Source organism: Drosophila rhopaloa, unplaced genomic scaffold (assembly GCF_018152115.1).
Source record: "Drosophila rhopaloa isolate 14029-0021.01 unplaced genomic scaffold, ASM1815211v1 contig_178, whole genome shotgun sequence".
Taxonomy (NCBI): Eukaryota; Metazoa; Arthropoda; class Insecta; order Diptera; family Drosophilidae; genus Drosophila; species Drosophila rhopaloa.
In genome coordinates this window covers 9,686,422-9,708,867 of record NW_025335059.1, presented here as the reverse complement: position 1 = coordinate 9,708,867, position 22,446 = coordinate 9,686,422, and the positions used below count along the sequence as shown (strand labels likewise).

The 22,446-nt window shown below is 41.7% G+C and overlaps 4 protein-coding genes and 1 long non-coding RNA gene across 5 annotated transcripts; 2 read left to right on the top strand and 3 right to left on the bottom strand.

The window, feature by feature from the left end:
* Window positions 1–1,751, top strand: LOC108047899. Its single transcript, XM_044459132.1, has 2 exons — window positions 1–516; window positions 1,082–1,751. Exons 1-2 carry the CDS (start codon window positions 65–67, stop codon window positions 1,749–1,751), a joined length of 1,122 nt encoding a protein of 373 aa, XP_044315067.1. The 5' UTR covers window positions 1–64.
* LOC108047898 (bromodomain-containing protein 8) lies at window positions 1,735–4,710 on the bottom strand. Its single transcript, XM_017128313.2, is given in 2 exon segments — window positions 1,735–2,995; window positions 2,998–4,710. Coding segments are annotated over 2 exon segments (2,664 nt in total). The 5' UTR covers window positions 4,646–4,710; the 3' UTR covers window positions 1,735–1,979.
* A 296-nt stretch (window positions 4,711–5,006) lies between these two features.
* On the top strand, window positions 5,007–6,640 carry LOC108047902 (CDGSH iron-sulfur domain-containing protein 2 homolog). The gene is made up of 3 exons (XM_017128316.1): window positions 5,007–5,180; window positions 5,662–5,885; window positions 6,226–6,640. Exons 1-3 carry the CDS (start codon window positions 5,084–5,086, stop codon window positions 6,304–6,306), a joined length of 402 nt encoding a protein of 133 aa, XP_016983805.1. The 5' UTR covers window positions 5,007–5,083; the 3' UTR covers window positions 6,307–6,640.
* A 246-nt stretch (window positions 6,641–6,886) lies between these two features.
* Window positions 6,887–8,786, bottom strand: LOC108047900 (elongation factor 1-gamma). The gene is made up of 4 exons (XM_017128315.2): window positions 8,765–8,786; window positions 8,658–8,696; window positions 8,382–8,531; window positions 6,887–8,325 (listed from the first exon to the last, which is right to left on the bottom strand). The coding sequence occupies exons 2-4, from the start codon at window positions 8,667–8,669 to the stop codon at window positions 7,201–7,203; spliced, it is 1,287 nt and encodes a 428-aa protein (XP_016983804.1). The 5' UTR covers window positions 8,670–8,696; window positions 8,765–8,786; the 3' UTR covers window positions 6,887–7,200.
* A 907-nt stretch (window positions 8,787–9,693) lies between these two features.
* On the bottom strand, window positions 9,694–16,415 carry LOC108047841. Its single transcript, XR_001769456.2, has 2 exons — window positions 15,811–16,415; window positions 9,694–10,657 (listed from the first exon to the last, which is right to left on the bottom strand). It is a non-coding gene; the product is annotated as an uncharacterized LOC108047841 (long non-coding RNA).
* Between the last annotated feature and the right edge of the window lie 6,031 nt (window positions 16,416–22,446).

Below are 22,446 nucleotides of genomic sequence, written 5' to 3'. Positions count from 1 at the left end.
GGTTTGGATTGGTGGTGTGCGGAGTGGTGTCCAACTAATTCAACGTCAGTTCCTGGATTCGAACATGTTGTGGATAATGGGGCTAGTAGTGTTTGCCATGCGGCTGAACTATCAGGCTAATGTTGTGGCAAATGTCACGGTGATCGACGACATAAGGAACGCCTTCAGAGGCGTCACCAACGACACGGAGCTAGTGAATCACATAATACCGGAAATGTACGGGGCGAGCATGCGCAGTGCAAATCCCTCGTTTGTCTTCAAAATGCCCAGAAAATCGATCGGCGGTGGGGATAACTTTGAGCTGCTCACAATGCAGCGATCCGATTTCGCGGAACCAATCTTTCCCAATATCAGCCAGCTGTCCACGGCCATCGATTCACCCACGACGATTCCGCCGGAAACGAGCGTGAAGACCAGTCTGGCTATCTCACCCCAACTGAAGTGGCAACAGATGGGCCTTGAGGGTTGGACTGGGGAGCTGAAGCCTCCAGTTCCCTGGCTGGAGCAGAACCACAAGTAAGTAAGAAATAAATTTTAGGTCAACATTTGACCCAAATATTTTTATACCTGCCAATATCAAAGCAATAAAATTCATCGATTAGAGTCAAGGCTTAGAATATTTCTGTTTTAATTAACTTGTTAACTTGTGCATTTGATAAAAAAAATCAATTAAGAAAAAGCTGCATCATTACTATTCAAGTACAATATTTTTTACTGCTTTGCTAAATTAAAAAATGAAACAGCTGCCATTGTTCTTCACATTACAGCATTAACCCGAAACACATGTTTGAAAATATTTTGAAGTTAATTTTTGTCGGGTTTTAAAACCATTTTTTTTAAATAAATTAATTTTACAAATTTGAGATTATTAGTTTCACATTCAGTTTAGTTAAATATTGGAAAACTTGAAAAACGATTGATTTACAATTGTAACTATATAATTCAATAATCAAAATTTAATAAGACGTTGCTAACCGTATATTTTAAATTGAATTACCTGAATATTTCTTTTGTTACTCATGTTTATTATATCATCAATAAAAAAAGCAACTTAATGTTTACGCTTTAAGTTAATTCGCAGGGACACTCCGCCGCCGATCAGTTGGCAGAACTCATATCCCCACGACGAGATTAATCTGGACTTTAAGAATCACCATTTCGATGGCCGGGTGACGGACATTCGCGTTATAACGTCCACCACTGGAAAACCGGCGGAAATGGAGGACCTGGTGAATGTTGAAAATGTGTACATTGCCAGGGTTAACGATCCCTTCGGCTACTCCATGAAGTGGAGCTTCAACAATGACAGCAACCGGGAGCGAGAGCTCCAGCCAGACGGAGATCGCGGGAAGAGGGATGTAGCTCGTCTTTACTCCATGATCAAGTGCTCCACGGGTTGTGATCCGTTAATCTACAAGGGCTACGGCTGTTATTGTGGATTCGGTGGGCACGGAGTTCCCGCCGATGGCATCGATCGGTGTTGTCGTCTTCACGACAAGTGCTACGGCCTGAGCAACTGCATCTCCTATCTGGAATACTTTGTGCCTTACGTTTGGAAATGCTATCGGGGCAAACCGCTGTGTGCCGTGGACCATGGAGAATTCGGTGGCCCCGATTCCTGTGCCGCCCGTCTCTGCCAATGCGACCTGCGACTCTCCAGGTGCTTGAAGAAATTCTACTGCCCCCAGCGACGCTCCATCTGCCACTCATCCAGATCTAGACGCTTACAGAATCTCATATTCTTCGATTGATGTTTATTGTTGATGATAGTTTGTGAGTTAGTTAAGAAGTACCAAAATAAAATGTTTTTATCTAGTAGAAAAACATCGTATTAATCGATAAAATATAATGAAAACTCCTAAATTGTGCTGCAGTGAGGGGAATCTATTCCAGTGTGAAATCTTCTTAGGGCATATTTAATCTATAAAACTGAATAGCTTGGCCCACCTTTAAGTTTATCAAGTTAAAGTAACTTAAATCTAATGATGCCTTTGGCTCTTTCGCGAACCACTCCTGGCCTTGCTTCCACTTGATTTCTCCGCCCGGGAGCTTCCAGTATTGTTCGTCGGCGTGGCTGTGATTCCTACAGCCTGCGTGTCCGGTATTTGTGAAAACTCCTTGATCGCCTGACAGTCGTGCACGAATAAACGCGCCGTCTTATGCTGATTGGTATGGGGCTTGTAGGCCACCAAAACATTGTGGGCCATTAGCAGGACATCCCTGTGCAGCTCGCTTAAACTACGAATAAATCCGGAGTCGATGTTTCGCTTAATCGTGGGAAAATCCATGGGACGTAGGCACAGATCCGCGTGCCGCTGCGCGTGCTCGTCATGAAAGGGACGCTTGAAGGGAGCTGCATGCTTACTATCCTGCAGCATGGCATAAATGGACAGAAAGAGCTTCTTTGAGGCGGCTCGCGTCTCTCGCCGATCATCCGTATGCTCGCTGGAGGCGGGTGAGTTGGGTATGCTGTCGATTACGGGTGTGGAGGAGCATCTGCGACGGGTGGATCTGGCTGTGGAGTGATCGCTAGCAGTAGTGGCGTCATCATCCACCATTGGACTTTCCGACCGATCCCTATGTGGTAGTTTACGTAACAGTGGAGTGCGAGCTGGTGCTGAGGGAGGTTGTGGTGTTCCACTCAACTCCAGATCCGATTTGGAATCATCTAGAGCCAATTTCGATGTTGGCTGCTTGGCTTTTGCACTTCTCGGTTGGTCCTCCTGTTTGCTGCTGTCGGTTAACGAAGAAGACTCCTCATCGGTATCGTGTAAGGATCCAGGAACAGGAGCAGATGCAGGTGTTGAAGGAGTGGCAACCTTTTCCTCCATTGTGGAAGGTTTCTCTATATTCTCCTTGTTGGGTTTGCTTTGAGCTTCTGCAGTGGCTTGCTTATCCATAGTTTCTGGTTCTACTGTGGTTTCTCTTGTTTTATCTTTGCTCTTCAAGTTGATTTCTTGTTCGGATTGCTCATCCTTGACTTCCTCTTTTTTGAAAGAGAATTAGTGCCCGTTTCCTCATCAACTTTTGAAGGTGGCGATCCAGCAGTGTCCTCACTGGAAGTGCTGATAATTGTGATGGTCTCACCTATCTCTTCCACCGCCACCTCGCTGGCCAAAGGTTCCGACTCCGCATCATCTGTGCCCCGAGTGGATTCACCTCCCGACTGACCACGATCTTTGCTCTCCTGTGAAGCCACAGCAGCCAAGGGTATATTATCGTTTGAGTCATCACTGGAGCCTATTACTAATTCGACGGACTTCGGTTTATCGTTGCTTGGTGAACTTTTACTTTGTTCCCGCTTCAGTGCATCCAACTTGTCCTCAAAGTCAATGCCTTCAGTTTTATTGTTCGAAGGCGAAGCCACCACATCGTCCACATCTTTAAGGATCTCATCATCAATGACACCGGCCATATCTATGTCGATGTCATCGATTATTTCGTCAATGTTTGGAAACACCTCCAGCAACTGGTCTTCGTTGGGATCGGCCTCGTCTGAATCCGCTGTCCCAGTGTTCGCTGAAGTGGTCTCATCTACTAATGTCTGCTCTTGGCCTTCTGAACCCTCCGTTTTAGATAAGCTTCCGCCATCGTTGGCTCGACCAGCCGCCTTGTTCTTCTCCAGCAACATGGAGAGTGTAGGTGCCGCCTGCGACGGACTCCGTTCCAGAGTGGGCGTACTTGGCGCGAGTGCCTCACTGGCTGGAGGTCCACTAATAGGTCGGGACATGAAAGCAGCATCTGTGGGACTCTTCATCGTGATGGCTGGCTGATTTGAAACGGTCGAACTGGAGCCACTGGTCAGCAAGGATGTAATGGTGGGTGCCGTGGCCCTGGCCACGCTGCCAGTTCCTGATACAGTTACTCCGGCTCCTGTAGTTGGTGTGGCAGGAGCATTGCCTGTAGGCGATTTCAGCAGGGATGTGAGAAGAGGAGAAGGTGCCGCCTGCTGCTTGGTGCCATTCCCACTGCTATTGATATCCTCCACGTCCATGTCCACAGAGGTGGTGTCCGTGGCTTGGTTAGATCGCCTTGCGGCCGGGCTGCTATTCCGCCAGTTGCCCGCCAAGTCCTTTTTGCGCTGCTCCCGCTCCCGCATACGGTTCTCCAGCTTCATCTCCTCGATACGCCGCGTCTCCTGATCCTTTTCGATCTCCAGCCACATGTCCTGCAGCTCCTGCTCTGTGACTGCATCCGATTGCAGGGAATCGATCTCGTGCTGAATGCGGCGGTAGGTCTCCTGATCGTGGCGCATCTGCGCCTTAATCTCAGCCTGGCGTTCCTCTGTCAGCCGGCGGAGCAGCAATTCCGTGGGTGTTTCTACGATGGCTGGCGAGGAGACTCCGGCGCTGCTCTCACTGCTGCGTTTCTTGCGCTTGGTGGCCTCCACACTCTCGAGAAGATTGCCATACTGGACGGCACAATTCTTCTGGGAGAACCAATCTGCCGGTCGGTTGTTGTTGTTGCTGTTGTGACCACCACCGTTTCCATTGCCGCAAACCGCCTTTAGCGTGCGACTCACCGTAATCCAGTTTTGGTCGCCGCTGCAGGACACAGCTGACGCCAGGATGAGCTGCTCGCGCTTCGACCAGGTGTCCAGCGGAACACGACTCAGTTGCAGGCGCTCTTGTACTCCAGCAGACATAGTAAACTGCAATTAAAATTGCAAACAATTTGATCAATGTTAAAGTGACTAGCGATGGCAGTGCCCGCTAGAGATGACACAAATGTGTTTTGGTATTTTTCTGGCCGACTTGCAGTATATAGTATTTGCTTTCAGAAATAGCTTAGTAACTTTATTCACCCGCTCAAAAATTGTGATTCATTACATGGACAGCTTAATAGGTGCTGATACAAATTGCAGTCCCAGGTTTTACTGTTCACTTGGGATATAGTCTGTGGGATTCGGGTAGTATTTTAATTTTTTTAAATATAAGTACGGCAGCTATCGAAAAACTTTCAAAACGGCTATATCGATATCTCCCAGTTATCGATTTGTTGCCACCTCCAACCGATAGCAACAACAAAAACAGGTTTTTCAGACTCGCTATTTATTACCCAGTTAAATACAAAAGGTTTTAAAATGGAGCCCATATCACAGCTAGTAAAATCCACTTTACCCAATTATCTGTCAAATCTACCAATTCCGGACAGCCTCGGTGGTTGGTTTAAGCTTTCCTGTAAGTTTATTAAGTGGCCGTAGAGCCGTAGTGGTCATGGTTGGAATTTGATTTTTCTACAAAAGGGCGCCCCCAATATGTAAACCCAAAACCCACGATAATGACACAGCAGCATCTAATGCCAAATCTTCAGAAAACTGTTTATGGCGTGATCTATTTTAAATACTATAGGTAAAAGTGCATTTTCTGCACTTCCAGCCACTCGAGTAAGAGTGAAATTGCAGCTATTATGCAACATTTGTTGGGCTCGCTAAGAATTTATAATTGGAGCAAGTTTATCTGCCAGGTGACATGGAACTAGATAAACCTATAATGCGTAGACGCTTCATTGGCCGCATATATACACACATACATACCCCATAGTGCGTTTATAACCTAATCTCTATATAGAAAACGACCTTGTGCCGGTTACGGCTGATTGGCTAAAAGATCTAGTTTAGTGCCTTAAAATACACTGCTTTAATCGCATTTTAATTTTCAGTCAAGGACTGGCTAGCCCTGATCCCACCCACCGTTGTGGTGGCGGGAATCGGTTACACCGGCTATCTGGCCTTCTGTCCGGCAGCACAGGCCAAGTGCCAGGCCAAAAACAGCGGACGATGCAACAACCAAATCCGGAAACATGAGCCCAAGGTGGTGGACATGATCGATGTGGAGGACATTGCGGAGAAGGCAGCCTTCTGTCGGTGCTGGAAGACCAAGAACGTAAGTTTATAATTCCTAATGATCAAAAGTTACAGTTCATTATCATTTGGAAGAGCATCATATTTTGTAGTGCCTTTTATCCAACAATTTTTCTTTTAATACTAAATTAAAAATTATTATGGAGCTCAATTTTAATTTGAGAGGAGAATAAACATGATTTCTATTTGTAAACATATTAAGTCTAAACATAAATTCAATGCATAACGAATACAAATAATTGTATCTGAAGCTTGTATTCAAAAGAAGCACTTCAATAAATTATTTACGCAAGATAAATAACATAATATTTAAAAGCCCAGTTATAAAAAAAAACTTAAACCAATCTTACCCTCTTTTTCAGTGGCCCTATTGCGATGGCAGCCATGGCGAGCACAACAAGTTGACCGGCGACAACGTTGGCCCAGTTGTGGTGAAGAAGTAAACTCCAGTGGTGCATCGTTATATAACAAGTCTAGCATTTCCTTGTTCAAATTCTCTACGAGCTTCTGTTTGCCTTTAAAACCAAGTTTATTGGTTAAACTTCTTCGAAATACTTCTACGCCGTCAGAACCCCTTGTAATCGTAAGCAATAATTGATGATATTGATGGATTGAGATAAAGAAGCCAATAAAATTGCCCAAAAAACATTGAAATCACTTTGCTTAAATGTTTAGATATTATTTGGCAATGAACTACATACAAATGCCTTTGTCTAGCAGTTGCTTGTTAATATAAATTAAATATACTAAATAAATAGTTACATTCTTTAAAATTCATTTAACGCAATTAAATCTTTCGATTATTCAAATTTTCTGAAAAAATAGTTAATAGTGACAAATTAAGATAACGTTATTTATTTATTTAGTACCTGGGTTGAATATTCACAAATATACTATTTTTGAAAATTCTATTGTTCAAGAATCGCCTTAAAACGTTGAGTTAAGTCAAAAAATTCGAAATCAATAACCAAACCCTCTTTAGCTTTCAAAAGCATCCAAATAAACCCGACAAATTTTATAACATGGTGTTATTAATAGAAAACCTTTTATTTTTTATAAATTATGTTCTGGCTGCAGGCGGCTGTTCCGTTGACAATATCATGGTGTATTATGCTGAGGCGGTTACAAAGAAATTCTCCAGTTACAAAATGCAGAAGGCAAAACACACAATACCAAACCTTCGAGGCAGCACGACAGATATTGAATATCTTTAGGATACTATCAGTTGGAACTTAAGAAATAGGCATCTTGCTCTTCGTGCATATCAAATCTCAAACTTTATTGTTACTTCTGCTGTTGTTGCTCTGTATATGTGCTGATGCTTTGAGCTGAGCTTTTTACTTGAAGATCTTGCCCTGGTTGAACTTGCGACCGTCCTTATCGGCACCGGTCCACGAGAAGTACTGGGTGACCAGCTTCTTGGTCTCCTCGCTCTTGGCGTCGAGCTTCTTCCAGTCGTAGACCTCGTAGTCGATCTGCCAGTCGGGCGACAGGGTGAAGGCCAGATCCTGTCCGCGCCACACCCAGATTCCAGAGATGGTGCTGTTGCCGTCCTCGCCGAACAGGCAAACAGATGCGAAGGCCGCCTTGCGCATCTTGTCCAGACGCTGGAACATGCCGGTGATGAGATTGCACGACATGAACACCTTGGACAGCTCTTCGTTGTACTTGTACTCGCCAATCCAGATCGAGTAGTTCTCGGCATCGAACTTCTCGAAGAAGTAGGGAATGGACTTGGCCTCCTCCTCGTTGGAGTACACGCGCTTGAAGTCATCAAAGTTGAAGGTGCCCTTGGGCAGAGCATCGAAGGGATCCTTAGACTTGGGCTCCAGGGCCAGGGCCTCATCGGCGGCATCCAACTCCTCGGCGGGCTCGGCAGCCTTCTTGGGTGCCGGTTCCTTCTTCTCCTTTGGCTTCTTCTCCTGCTTCTGCTGCTGGGGCTTGGCAGCGCCAGATTTGGCCTGGATCTCGGCGTACTTCTTAGGATCGAACACCAGAGCCTTTTCGCACAGCTTGTAGTCCTTGACGACAGCCTGCACCTGCTTCTGGTTGAGGATGGTGACGAACCAGCGGTTCACATTGCCGTAGGCACTGCGTACACTGGGCTCCAGGACGTACTCGTACAGATGCAGCAGGCTGCTGAAGACCACGATGTCGGCCAAGGTGATCCTCTCGCCGGCCAGGAAGGTGGCGTCCTGCAGCTTCTGGTTGAGCTGTTGCAGCACAGCCTCGGCCTCCTGCTTGGCAGTGTTGTTCTTCTGCTGCGGCAGAATGCCCAGCAGTGGGAAGACCCAGGCACACGATGCAGGCACGATCTCGTTGTCGGCAAAGGAGATCCACTGCTGAACTTGGGCCTGGACAAAGGGGCACTTTCCACCGCGCAGCTGCTCGTTGGCCAGAAAATAGGCAATGGCATTGGATTCGCTCAAGTACTGGCCTTCGGCGGTCTCGAAAGCGGGCACCTACAAGATATTAATAAAGATGACATGGCATTAGGACCGCACCTAAAAAAACTCACCTTGCCACCGGGGAACTTCTTCAGGAACTCATCCGACTTGTTGGTCTCGCCGAATGTGAAGTTATCGGCCACTTTCACCTGGGCTCCGGAGTACTGGGCCGCAATGAGCGCCTTGTACGCGCGGAAGTTCTCGGGATAAGTGTACAGAGTCTGCAAACATGTCAATCAAAATTAGTAGAAGTCGTGGCACCTAACCGGCATTTGCAAATTCGCAAATTCACATGGCCTCAAACAGCTGTTTTTTTGCAAATTTGCACACCGAATTTATTAACGTACTCCTTGCACCATGGTGGATTCGCCGTTTAAATCGTCTGCCTACAAATATAATATTAAATGTTATATATTTGCAAAATCGGTGAAAAACGCGGAGCACACGCACTCACCGGAAACGAAGAAGAGAAGGGACGGATATAGGGATGCAGCTATCATCGATATTACATCGATATATCGACATTTTGGTATTCATTCTAGTTATCGATGTCTTAATTAAGATATTTAGTTATCAAATAGATAAACACAAAAGTAAACAAACACAATTTTATATAAAATTATTTATTTTTAGCGCGCAATAGATGTGTCCTGACTGTCATAACAACGTGCTGCTAAGTGCCAGAGTTCCACCGCTAACTACACTTCAGCAACGGAAAAGATTTTTTGAAAATATAAAGCAAGAGCCGAAATTATTTTATTTTTGACATTTAATTGTTTCTGACCTTAAGTAATGGTCCCTCAATTGCTTTGCAAAAAGGTGGTTTTACTAGAAAGCTTTTTCGAAACTCGCCCACTTAACACATAACTATATGTATAGAAAACCCATTTGAAAGTAATAAGCTCCTTAAATGTTTGTCTTTTAATTATCTATTAATTTTGACTTTTATTATCGGTAGCTTATTTTAACTTATTATTTACCTATCGAACTTTAATTTTCGGACTTGTTATCGAATGATCTTTAGATATTGGTAGTGTTGTAAAGCTGCCGACTTCCACACAGCGGCCCTGTTGCGGCTAACAGCTGCGCACGATGTTAAATGACGCTCGAGATTCATTTAAATCAAAGAATCGCACATTTTAACCATTTTCATAAAATGTTGTTATTAATTTGATATCATTATTTAGATCCAAAATTAAATCCGTAGCCGTAGACTTAAAATCAACCACCCAACTAAAACATGAAATCGTTAAACGATCTATGAATTGGTGTTATTTATTTTTTATTGAAACCTAACTGAAAATTTACCCTTAACTCTATTTCCTCTCAGATAAAAACAGATATATATGCCTTTGCTCAAACCATAAAATCAAAGACAGCGCCTTCTAAACGATGTGCATTACAGATATTTTATTTAGATTTAATAAATGTGATTACTACTTTTCCCCCCAGTAACGAATCGATCCAGCCTCCGCTGCATCCTCTTTTTTCCGAACGGAAATGCCGCGCATTGGGACTGCCACTTCGACTGGGGATTGGGGCAAACATTTTTCCAGCTGCCGCCAATGAAGAGGATGATGATGATGATGTTGATGCCGTCGAGTTGTAGAGTTCAAGTTCTGCATTGCTCTAATCGCTGCATTGTCATCTTCTCCAGCTCCAGCTCCAACTCCAGCTACAGCTACAGCCCCTTTTCCCAATCACCTCTTGGCAAAGTGCAGGCTTTGCTGTTTTCTGCTTGTTCTGAACCAATGTTGCAGTTGCTGCCAATGTTGCTGCTTCATCTACTGGTAGTATTGCTGCTTGTGGGAACGAGCACACATAGCAGGAAAACTATTTTCAAATTGGAAAGGTTTTGCACTTCACCAGCGCAGCGCGTTCACCGACAACCTCTTTCTCGTTAGTTTGTTATTTTAACTATTATATCAATTAGTTGCGGCGTTTGACGACGGCTTCTTGTTGTTGCTGCCCCTGTTGCTGCTGTTCCTGATTGTTGATGTTGCTGCTGCTGCTGCTACTTCGACCGGGAGGAAGTGGAAATCCAGTGCAGGGAAAGCCAGCAGCTGCCGCCGTTGCAACTGAATGCGCTTCTTGGCTTTGCCACCGCCGGGGTTGCAAACTCGTAGCCACATTCATTTAGAAAATATGTAAATAAGGCAGCCGAGCAGCCAATGTTTTGTTAGATCGCCGTCCTCTCTTTTCCCCCGGTGCGTTGGCATTTAAATGAGCGTGAAGCAAATGCGAATGCGATCGTGTAGGAGGAGTAGCCATAGCACCGCCTCATAGTAGCAATAATAATAACAATGGCTCGCAGGGTTGAAAGGTGTTCCGGCTTCATTCCTTCGGGCTGAAATTAAAATTGGAGAGCAGAGAAATGTTGTGTTAATAGCGGCAGCAGGTGTTACAGTTACACTCAAACGCCCACGCAACAGTCGGTCGTTGTTGTCGTTGGCAATAACGTGCACAGAAAAAAATATTAAAAGTAATTATCTATTCGTTTAAACAAATTTTAGTTTAATGACTGGTTTTAAAAGGCATTCAAATTATTTTGGTTAAGAACATCTAAAAAGGCAAAATTCTAATCATATATAACTAATAAATAAATACCTCAAGGGATTCAATCAACCCATCGATTGGATGCTTAAATTCTAAAGTTGAAAGTCCGTCTTTTTGTAAAATTGTGTTTGATAAGAAAAATTTAAAAAGTTTGACAACTTATTTATAGTTGAGACTATTTTTTATAGAATACCTAAATACATATACTATTAATTAAAAGTAAATATTTAGCAAAATTTGTCTGGACTTACTTTGATCAACAAATGAGCCAAATTCTACTTAGTCTAAAAAATGTAATAAATAAAATTTGGGAACTGATTAGTTTGGCTTTTTAAAAAGTTAAAAAAGTTTTGACACTTGAACGATCAGTTCCAGCTGTGTAAATCTATGCCAATCTGGTTATGTATACAGTGACAAACTTAATTATTGGCACAGCAAGCATGTTAAACTTTGAGGCTATTTTTCTTCTTATAATATGCTGATATTAAAATAAAACAAAATATTTTTAGATAGAATCATTAATTTTTTGTTAAATACAAGTGACTTCATTAATTTATCTTTTATAAATAATTTATTAAAAATAAAAAACCAAAGAATGGACCAAATTTGCCTGAACAAAATTATTGGCACACTGGTTTTAATTAATTATTTTATTAAAACTTTATCGATTTGCCCACTTTTTTTTTTTATTATCACATTTGCCTCTATAATCTTAATGGTATAATGATTAATTTTATAGCAAAAATTGTTTTAGTGCCTTAAAAATAAAGGAAAAGTTGTTTGACTTTACAAGGTAAAAATAAAATCAACCGCATGTGTCCAAAAATTAAAATTTAATAAGCAGGATCAATGCAAATCGAAAGTAAACATTGGGGAAAGGATGCCCAGAAGCCATTTTTCCCATTCGGAGTCCTTTGCCGCATTTAAAGGACCCACGCAGTTGCAAAATGCAGGGCACACTGGCTAATCCATGGCTTTGAGAGGCCAGGAAAGCGTAAGGATCGTATAAAAGGACAATGTCAACCCCCAGATCTCCTCAACACGTATCGAAGTTGATGATAAGAAGGACTTTGGTAAGGATATTCACCCAACAGCCTTTTTTCAGGCCCTGCATGATGGTTTCTACAAATGAATTGCTCCTAGAAAAAATCCATCGGCTTGAAAAGGGTTCTAACATAAGCTCTTTGCTTGGGGAAAGGATTATTAAATCATACGAGAAGGTTGAAAGGACCCAAAAATCGATTGGCATACTCAGATATAAATTTCGCTGCACTAAAAGGTTGTTTTTGACTTTTAAAATCTATTGATTTTTTCTAGGTTCAATTCGTTTGTAGAAACCATCATGCAGGGCCTGAAAAAAGGCTGTTGGGTGAATATCCTTACCAAAGTCCTTCTTATCATCAACTTCGATACGTGTTGAGGAGATCTGGGGGTTGACATTGTCCTTTTATACGATCCTTACGCTTTCCTGGCCTCTCAAAGCCATGGATTAGCCAGTGTGCCCTGCATTTTGCAACTGCGTGGGTCCTTTAAATGCGGCAAAGGACTCCGAATGGGAAAAATGGCTTCTGGGCATCCTTTCCCCAATGTTTACTTTCGATTTGCATTGATCCTGCTTATTAAATTTTAATTTTTGGACACATGCGGTTGATTTTATTTTTACCTTGTAAAGTCAAACAACTTTTCCTTTATTTTAAGGCACTAAAACAATTTTTGCTATAAAATTAATCATTATACCATTAAGATTATAGAGGCAAATGTGATAATTAAAAAAAAAAGTGGGCAAATCGATAAAGTTTTAATAAAATAGTTAATTAAAACCCAAGTGTGCCAATAATTTTGTTCAGGCAAATTTGGTCCATTCTTTGGTTTTTTATTTTTAATAAATTATTTATAAAAGATTTGATTCTATCTAAAAATATTTTGTTTTATTTTAATATCAGCATATTATAAGAAGAAAAATAGCCTCAAAGTTTAACATGCTTGCTGTGCCAATAATTAAGTTTGTCACTGTATGGCATGTTAACTTTGAGAGGACATTATCCAAGTGAGATTTTGGTTCTTTTTTTCTCACCATGTGACAAAAGGCGGGTAAAAAGCCGTTACTTACCCGCAGGCGCCACAGCAGCGACAACAACAACAACCCTCGCTGAGTTTTTCACACGGAAATCTATTGCAGTTGCAGTTCCCTGGGTTTCTGTGCCTCTCGGGTTGGTCTCCTGGTTGTACGGGCCTTTTGAATTCGATTTTTAATCGCGTGTCACCAACCCATAAATTGGTGGGCCGTTGGCTGTCACGGGTTTCGGTTTTCCACATTCTGCGACTGTTGGCAGTCACTACACTACTCCATTCCATTTGGCAGGTGAAGGCGCACAAATCGGCAAGGCTACTGCTTTTTGAGTAAGCAATATACAGCATGCGGGACAGCAGGCCATTGACTCTTTTTTTTTTTATTTATTTTTATTTGTAACACGCCCTCATTTTGAAGTTATTTCTGCGGGGCGTGTGCCACTCTATGTGGGTCACGGGTCAATCAGGCAAATATACATTTCCCATAATTAATGCGTCTACTAATTGGGCACTCAGTCGGGGAAGGGAAGTGGGGGAAAAACTGCCACCCCGGGGAAAACTCTCTTCGTTGTGCTGACCCAACTTAATAGACGAGCATGAAATCTAGTCACGAACTTAATCATGAACCACCGTGCACTAGATCCATGTTCGCCGACAAAATAGAGTCAGAAAAGAGCATCCCTCCCCAGCTTTTTGGCTTTTTCCTTTCGCGGATGATGATTATTGCCAATGCACGACTTTCTGTGGCATTTTTGTGATTGGTGATTGGGTTTGGTTTGGGGTTTAGTTTTCCTGGTGCCGTGCCTTTGCATGCCATGTCATTGCTCTCGTGCCTGGCAACAATTGCCATCGGTTTGATCGGTTTTCATAGCTCAATTGGGTGGTCAGTCACCAGTCTCCGCCTGTTTCCCGCGAATCGCCCCCTTTTCTGATCCCCCGGGTAATATGAATGAATCAAGCTCCAAGCTTCGAATTAAGGTTTATTATTTTTTGTTCGCTTCTCCGCTGTTTGCTGGTTTTTCTGCTGATTTATACAATAATATATATATCAGCCCCCGCTCTTCTCACCCATTTATTCTCTGACGAAAAGCCGACAGAATCGTCGTCTTTGAGAATTGTTTAAGAATTGTGGCGTCGTTGCAGTTTGAATTTCTGCTGATCGGAGCAGAAGAAACGAAGAACAAAGTTGGATAAAATCCGATACATATAGTGACAGCAACCACATGATTCGGCGGAAATTATTATTTGTTTGTCAAGTCGGGGGTGTATATACATACATAGGTATTAATCTGAACTATGCGACAGGCAGTGTCTTCTTTGAATTTAGTATTTCAGCAATTTGTTCCGGTAGAAACCGGAGAATAATAAGTCAAAGGTAGTTAGGGAGGCGGAACTACAAGAATACAGAAAAACACACAGTTGCGGTGGTAATAATAGTAGTGTGAGATCTAAAAGTATGAATATAATAATTGTATTAAAAAAAAAATTAAGAAAATGGCATACCAATGGTTTTGAATATAACATTATTCAACAAAAATGTGACATTAAAAAGGGTCAGTGAATATTTCCAGAAAGAAAAGTTATAATGATAGCTTTCAAATCCAAAAGCAATTTATTAAAAAATAAAAAGTTGAAAAAACAGGGTTTTTTTTTTCCAAAAATGTTTAAGGAAATATGTAAAAAGTTTTAGTTTGAGAGTTTGGGATAACAATTACTTTAGTTTATTTTTGTTTAATATTTTCAATTTAAGCCTGTTAAGAAGAACAGTTAAAAACAATAGCTTCACTTTATTTTTATTTATTTAAGTTCTTTAAAAATAACTAATAACTAAATAATATAATTGCTGTTGGGATGGGGAACATTTTTAAAATGAATTTACATTAATCAGGTTAACAGAAATTTTATATAGTTTCTGATTCTTTGTGTTGCAAAATAGCACTGCCGAGTTTTTAATTTTCTTCAATATCATATTCAAGAACACACTATTATTCCGACCACAACTGTACATAGAGAACACTGTGACTCAGCGAGCAACAGTTGTTGAACTTTTAACCTTTGTTGTTAGGCTAACAATTTTCCCACTTCTACCCAAGTTGACTACAATTAATTTTGAATTTGGGGGGATCATTTTCTGGGCCTTTTTCTTTGCCCGAAAATGGTCTAAATTAGCATTAATTTGAAGTCACTCTTCCTCTTCCTTTCGCCCTCTCTTTTACTCTCTTTTGGGCACTCGAACAGGTGCTCTTTTCCGTCCGAATGACGATGTGTGCGTGAGAGACGTTGACTAATTACCTTTTTTATTTTAAACACCACCTGTTTGTCCCTTTTCTTTTCAGAGGAAAGGAAACGAAAACTAGCCAGAAAACACGTGCATGATGATTGAACTACCGTTATTAATGAGTGTGGATCTAGTCACAAATACTAAAAAATCAATGTGAAACACTGGACCCCCACCCACTAAAAACAGAAGTATGAATTCCATTTCCATTCTCAGATTCATTATAGTGGGATTTTTGCGTTCTCTGTTCCCTCGCCTCCTCTTTAATTTCAATTATTAAGCGATAGTGCAAAAACAATACACGACAATGTGGCCGACCCATTTAGTTCGTTTATTTCTGTGGTCTTTTTTTCTAGCGTTGATAAGCGGCGTCTCTTTATTTCTGCTTTCTCTGAGTCTTATCAGTTCTTCACATACACTTATACATAAGTGTGTGTGTACGCAACGAATCTTTCACAATTCCAATTAAAAATTCCACGATCGGCGCGGCGGTGTGGCAACTCCACCAAAGAACCGCTTATTGGCAGGCGCAAAAAATATAGGGAAAATTGAGCGTAATATATAGGTTTTTAGTGTTCGCCCGCTTATATACATACCCATACACACTAACAAATCGAAGCTTACACACGCGCACATCATCAGTAAGGAGCGGGAGAAAGAGAGCGACAAAAGAGATAGCAATAGTTGTTGTTGCTTTTTTATATTTTTCAAGTATGTCTTGCCCTCTTGTTGTTGTGTTCTTCTTCTGTCTGTTCTTTGAATTGAAGAAGTATGGCGAATTACACACAGGCACATACACATGTACATACAAAATACACACGCGGCGTCGTTTCAATTCGCAAATTTGTTTTTATCAAATCGCTTTGAAATTAAATCATGTCTAATTAGACGGCACATTTAAACTCAACTGTAAATGCTGCGTGCATCCGCTCATTTTTTATCGGAAAAGTCTCGAGTGCGTGTGTGTGGGTGAGCTCGGCTTGTAATCAACGGCAAATTGAGTTAAAAACGGCATACACACACAGAAAACACGCGTTTCTTTTAATTATTATTTGTTTATGCATTTTTCTTCTGTTCTGGCTCCGTTTTTTAAATCTCGGAAGGAGCGCGAATCGCGGGCGCCACGGCGATCTGGCAGCGCTCTGAGTGCTTTTGTATGGCGGAAAGACTGCGCAAAGACTGGAAGTAGAGTGGAGTGGTGTGGAAGCCGGGCCAGAAACAACAATTGCTCGCGAGCGACGCTCTTCGTTTTATATGGCTCACGGTGCGTTCCAGCGGCTCGTTTTGAGCAGCGAGAGAGTCAAGCCGCTCTCTCGGCACGATCGTAGGGCTGACAAGGCGCCCGTTTCTTTGTTTCTTCTATTGTTTGTTTTTTGTGTTAAAATTTTACAATTGTTAAAAATTCAATGTGGACTTTTTAGACGTGAGTTTATTATTTTAATAATTTAAAATTTATTATAATTTTGGATCTTTTTTTCGATATGTTGACAACACTCAAGGCGTGGTAATTGAACTCTGCTCACATACACACTTTTATTGCTGAGCGTGAGTTCTCTCCCCCTCTCCTGCTCTTTGTATGTGTGCAATCGTGTGTGCAAATGATACAAAGAAGAATTATATATCAAAGGCAGAGAAAAATAATGATGACGCAGAAAAAAATTATTAAAATAATTACAACGGCCGTCGACTCTTCGACAGCGGAGAGAGCCAGAGAGAGATCGCACCTTTTTGTATTTTGTCCCTCTTCTTGGGGTGGTTTCTTGAGGACTGAAAAAAGGTAGTGGAAAGGTTTTCCAGACAAACAAATGTGTATTGGGTGCACTGAAAAAATAATATTGATAGGATGATTGTTTTGGTGATTTTACATACCACTTCGAACCAGATGTCAAAATAGTTAAGAACGATAATTTGATATCAGAATGGTTATGCATGTCAAAAATGTAAATACTATGGTTTAAAAACATCGCAATTTGATATGTACTTACAAAGTTAAAATCATTCACAGGGTTGGTATTGTCAACCAGACTTTTGATAGACTAGACAGATTCTCTAAACGCCAGCCTTTTATTCAATCTTAGGTGAAAAGTGTAAAATGAACATATCATTATTTTAAAATGATATGAAAAATATAAACATGTATTTATTTATTTAATCTGCTTTTCTTTCTGTGTAGTAAATAATGTACGGCTCACAAGCATGCGGAATTTCTGTTGTTCCCTTTATTTTGGTATGTCAATGGCTTTGCCAAAAACTAAGAAGGGTTGTTGTCTGTCTTAGCTTTCCCCTCCCTTGCTTTTCCACCCTCTTTATAAAGCGCCTGTGCAGCTGTTGCTCCCTCTTCTTCTTCTCCATTTTATACGTAGTAGCGGGAAGATACTTTATTTTACCTTATTTTTTTGCTGTCTTCCGATCGTTTTCTGTTCTTCAGTCAAGGTGACACAGTTTTCTGCGTGCTCAATGAAATTGGCATAAGTTGCATTTTGCATACGCGTATTTTCATTCATTTTCCGCTTCCTGTAATTTAAATTCGGCGACGTGTCTTTAATTGTCCACTGCGTGGGCGTATATGTACATATGTATGTACATACAGATATCTCCCGGGAATATCTTTTGTGGGGGCATAAAGTGTCCCCCAGTTCCCATAAAAACCAAAAAAGGAAACCCTGCTCACTACTCCACTTAAGATAGTGCTAATTGGTTGGGCTTGAAAGCGGGCTAAAACGAGCCACGGTAATGGTCTTGGATCAGGTCATCCGCTACCGTTTGTTCGCCACCGTTCTTCCCCCAAAAACATAAACTAATCTCGGTTCATCTGACAGACTAGAACGTCTTTATGGTCGCTGCTCTTGAATATTCACTGTGCACTGGGGAAAACTAGGTTTAAGAGAAGTCGAATAAAGATTGCTGGATAATTGGTCTACTTACTAAAGATCAAAAACACATAAGAAAATTTAAAGAACTTTAAATTAAAGATAAGGTAAATGACATTTTTGCATTATTTACGATTATAAAAAAAGATTGGTTTGTCATATCGCTGTCTTTCGATAATACTCTTGCATGGTGTATTAAAAGGTAAGAAAACTCAATAGGTCATTATAATATTTCTGAGCTCCTAAACGCAATTAATACTTTTAGGTTTACTTGCGAGCTTAAAAAAGTAAACCAATACGAACCAAAAATTGCCAAAATAGTTCATAAATTTATTTAAACCACATATTTTACTGTGTAAGGAAACTCCCTCCCCCAATATTTCGCTGGCCCAATTAAACGCTCTGTTCTTCCCACAGTTGGTCTAACCCAGTTCAGAGCCCAGCCTTAGTGGAAGACCAGCTTGGATTGGAGCAACACCAGCTCTTGGGCAGATTAAAAAAAATCACACACGCCTGGGCTACTTGTCATTGCGAAAATTTCGAGGTGTGTAGGCAGGAGCAGCATTGACAGAGGTGTTTGAGGGGTTTTCGAGGGAGGTTTATGAGGTTTTCTCGAGGGGGGGGCCTTCGAGGAACTTATCGGCGAAGAGGTGCGGAGGAGGATTGGCTGCGGCTGACCCGGGCAATCTCCAGCTGGTGCTCGGACCCGTATCTCTCGTATTGTAAATGTCAGTTGTGTTTTTCAGCCATTGCCCAACTGCCACGGTCCACGGTCCACGGTCCATGGTCCCCATCCCCATTCCCATCACCATCATCCAACTCCCATACCAGCCCAAAACCAAACCAAACCATTCCAATCCCATTTCTAGGCCCCATCCACGTCCGACGTCCGAAGTCCGACGTCCACTCACATTAAATTACACTCCTTTTTGTTTGCAATATATTTAAATTGCTTGGCCGGCCTGTCTAAACAGTCCAAAAACAGAGAGAGGAGCGCTGAAAGAAATACGTAAAAATAAAAAAACATTGCCAAGAAGAAAGATCGGCCTATCCAATGGCTCAAACAAATGGCAAAGTTCAAACGAGGTTAACAGCATTTCATGCCACTTCCACTTCCATTGAAGTTGAGGCTGGATGGACTATTGAGGATGGAACAGGGAGTTGGGAGTTGGGAGCTGGGTGTTTGGGAGTCGGGAGCTTCGAGCTTGGAGGATGGAGGACAGGCCACCAAAATGGATAAAAAACTGTGCAGGCCAAAACAAAACAAACAGCAAGCCAAGAGCCATCTTAAACGACAGGCGGTGGTAACACAACCATACACCCAAAAAAAAGGGGAAATTTCAATGTAAATACTGAAATATAAAATTTTAATGAATATCATGAGTAGGAGAATATATTCGATTGACAATACTGTAGTGTATAACTAAAAATCCTTTTGGAACTTCCAACTAAACTCGATAATCAAAGCCAATTGTATTTTCTGTTTAATTATATGAAAATAATAAAAGTTAATAAATAGTTTTGTATTTTTGAGAGCCTATAATTGGATATAAGATTTGAACACAAACAGTGATGAACGAACGCTTTGAAGGATTTTCCTTTCTAATATAACCAATACATTTCTGAGCCTTTTCGAAATCAAATTTTCCTCACAACTTATAAAACTAGTACCGTTTGTTTTTAATGGTTAATAATATTTTCTCCTGTGCAGAAACGATAGCTCTAGCACACACAGATCCAACCCAACTTCAGATTCAGCTATGGCTACAGCTTCAGTTTGGCTCAGGCAACTGCAAGTCCAATAAATAGACGTGAGCGCAAATCTGAAGCCATGGCTTCATATAAAACCTTTCTAACGATCGTTTACCTCTAGCTCGCTCGCAAAATGTAACAAAGGAGTTGTGCGGAAAAAAGTTGCCCAGGAGGAGGAGGAGGTGGCCAGTCTCGATCTGGGTTTTAGACCAAGTCCAGGCCAAGCCTTTGCCAAGCGCCCACTTCCTACTTGTTGCTGCACGCTGCCCATGCCCACCAAGCCTCCACTTAGAAGCTGCACCACCGAGATTTGGTTGTCGTTTGCTGCCCCGCTTGAATCGACTACAGTGGCTATTGGCTACAAAGAACAGCTATTAAGAAAGATATATCTTTACTTTTGGCTTTGTCTCATACTGTTTGTCTCATTAAGAATTAAACACAAGATTCAAGTTTTGAAGAATTTAACTTTGCCAAAAAACTTGCATTTAAATTAACATTTTGTATCACAATAACGAGTTATATAATAGGATATCCTAACAATCTTTCATAAGTACTTTTCGTGATCATGATAAGATCTTTTGTATATAATACCTCATTTACATTTCTATTAAAAAATTATGTTTAATAGGGTTAGGACTCAAAGTACATTCTAAATATTTTATTTCAGATATTGTGGTATACAACTAAGCAGTTTTACTACCAAAAAAAAAATTTATTAAAAAAAACCTCTGCAGAGATGAGATTATTTTAAAACAGGCATTTTGAAACTCTGCTTAAGTGACACCTTCTATTTACGACGCTATTGGTTATTTGGAGCAAATACGTTATGGAGTTCCTCTTAAGGCAATATCCCCTGTATGTGGTAGCCGTTGGCTAGGAGCCTAGGAGGCTGGAAGCTGCGTGGCCTGTGCAGCGACGTGGTCGCCGGGACCTCTATGGGCCTCTACGTGGCCAACAAGCCCCTTTGCATATATGTACGCCACTGGGGCCCCAAAAAATAAACGAAGAACGGAGCAGAGACCACCGCTCACCTAACCGAAAAAGCCAAAAAACACAAACTCAGCGGAGTAACCAAGCCAAAGCAAAGGCGAGAGCAATAACCAGTTTTGTCTCCCAAAAAAGCCAAACAAATGAAGTCAAGTCGCGGCGGGGGAAAAGACAAAACCCGGCCGAAAGAAAGGGGAATGGGGCAAGAACGTAGCTCATGTTTACGAGTCACTGGCAGAAGAATTGGGAATCGGGAAGAACGGGGTCTTGGAGGGGGGGGAAGCCAGGGCAGCAGGTCGGGTCGGGCGCTCTTCAGGCCTTAACTTTAACGTTAACGGCCATCATCAGATAGAGCATGGCCAGAAAAACTGAAAACTGAAAACTGGAGAGCCCAAAGAGCAGCCAGTACAGTTCAGTTGAATTGAAGTTGTGGCAAGGCAAAGGCAAACGGGTATTGAGGGAGTCTACAGAGTTTACAGAGCCATAGAGTACTGGTACTACTAGGGGGTCTATGCTTTTTGTTTTTGGTTTTGTCTCTGTTGTAGGAGTTTTGGCTACACAGAAGTTTAGTTACATGCTCATTACATAGATACACACACACAAAACGTACTCGGGGGCCCAAAGAGATACATTGTAGACCGTATAGATACATACAATTTATGTATTGCAGATACATAGATACTCGGCTCGGATGCTGCTCTTGCTATTGCCTTTCTAAACTTCGGGCTTTTCCGATCTTTATCGCGCGCGCGGCTCAGAGCGAAAAAATAAAGCCAAGCCAAAAAGAGTGAGGAGCCGAAGAACTCCCACAAAAAGCGGACCATTTCTTCTGCCAAAGATCTTTCTTCTCATGCATAAATTGTGAACGAAAGCAGCTCCATTGGTCCTCTTTTTTTTTCTATTTTGTTTTTTTTTTTCAGGCTCTCCTCCTCGGCATCATTAGTTTTGAAATTTTTATGTATTGTGCCCCGGCTGTATTGCATGTTGTTAGAGGAGGCTGGCGATTGGCGAGGATTGGATTTGATTGTGACCATGGTGGAAACGGTGGAAAAACTCTTGAACTCTTCGCATTCGCTTTCCCCCGGCTGTCACCCATGGTCTTCTCAGGTTGCCCCGTGTGTGGGTAATTGTGAAAACAATTTAGACGAATTTTCCAGTTCAATTGCGCTTTTAATTTAAATTGCAGCCAGGCTTTGTTTTGTTTTGTATTGTTTTTCCTCTTTCTTTGCTCTCTGACTGTGGCACAAATCAATTGTCAGTCCGTTTTGGAGTTGAAAGTTCCATGCGCGAAAATTGCCCAAGATGATCGTGATACCCACGATCTGGAGCCCAATTCGATGGACAAAAGCGCTGGGACGTCCACGTCCGCCGTGGAAATGGTAAACTCTCGGATTGGGAATGTCAATTTGGTGGCAGTTCGATGGGAGTTAATTAACGATCGACCGATCGAGAGATGCTTGTTTGGGAATGATTTTTCAGCGATCGACGGTTGCTTAATTGATGGCATTTCGACTGCACGAAAATACATGGCTTGGCTTGGATTTTATATATATAATATTCTGACTTTCTTGGGGATCTTGAACTTTTTTATTTTCTTTAAAAGAAATCATTGATAATATTTAA

Coding starts and splice junctions, on each gene's coding strand:
- LOC108047902 (XM_017128316.1), top strand. CDS start 5,084: ATGGAGCCCATATCACAGCTAGTAAAATCCACTTTACCCAATTATCTG. Junction 5,181..5,661: donor TGGTTGGTTTAAGCTTTCCT/GTAAGTTTATTA, acceptor TTTAATTTTCAG/TCAAGGACTGGCTAGCCCTG. Junction 5,886..6,225: donor GGTGCTGGAAGACCAAGAAC/GTAAGTTTATAA, acceptor CCTCTTTTTCAG/TGGCCCTATTGCGATGGCAG.
- LOC108047899 (XM_044459132.1), top strand. CDS start 65: ATGTTGTGGATAATGGGGCTAGTAGTGTTTGCCATGCGGCTGAACTAT. Junction 517..1,081: donor TGGCTGGAGCAGAACCACAA/GTAAGTAAGAAA, acceptor GTTAATTCGCAG/GGACACTCCGCCGCCGATCA.
- LOC108047900 (XM_017128315.2), bottom strand. Junction 8,326..8,381: donor AGAAGTTCCCCGGTGGCAAG/GTGAGTTTTTTT, acceptor AATATCTTGTAG/GTGCCCGCTTTCGAGACCGC.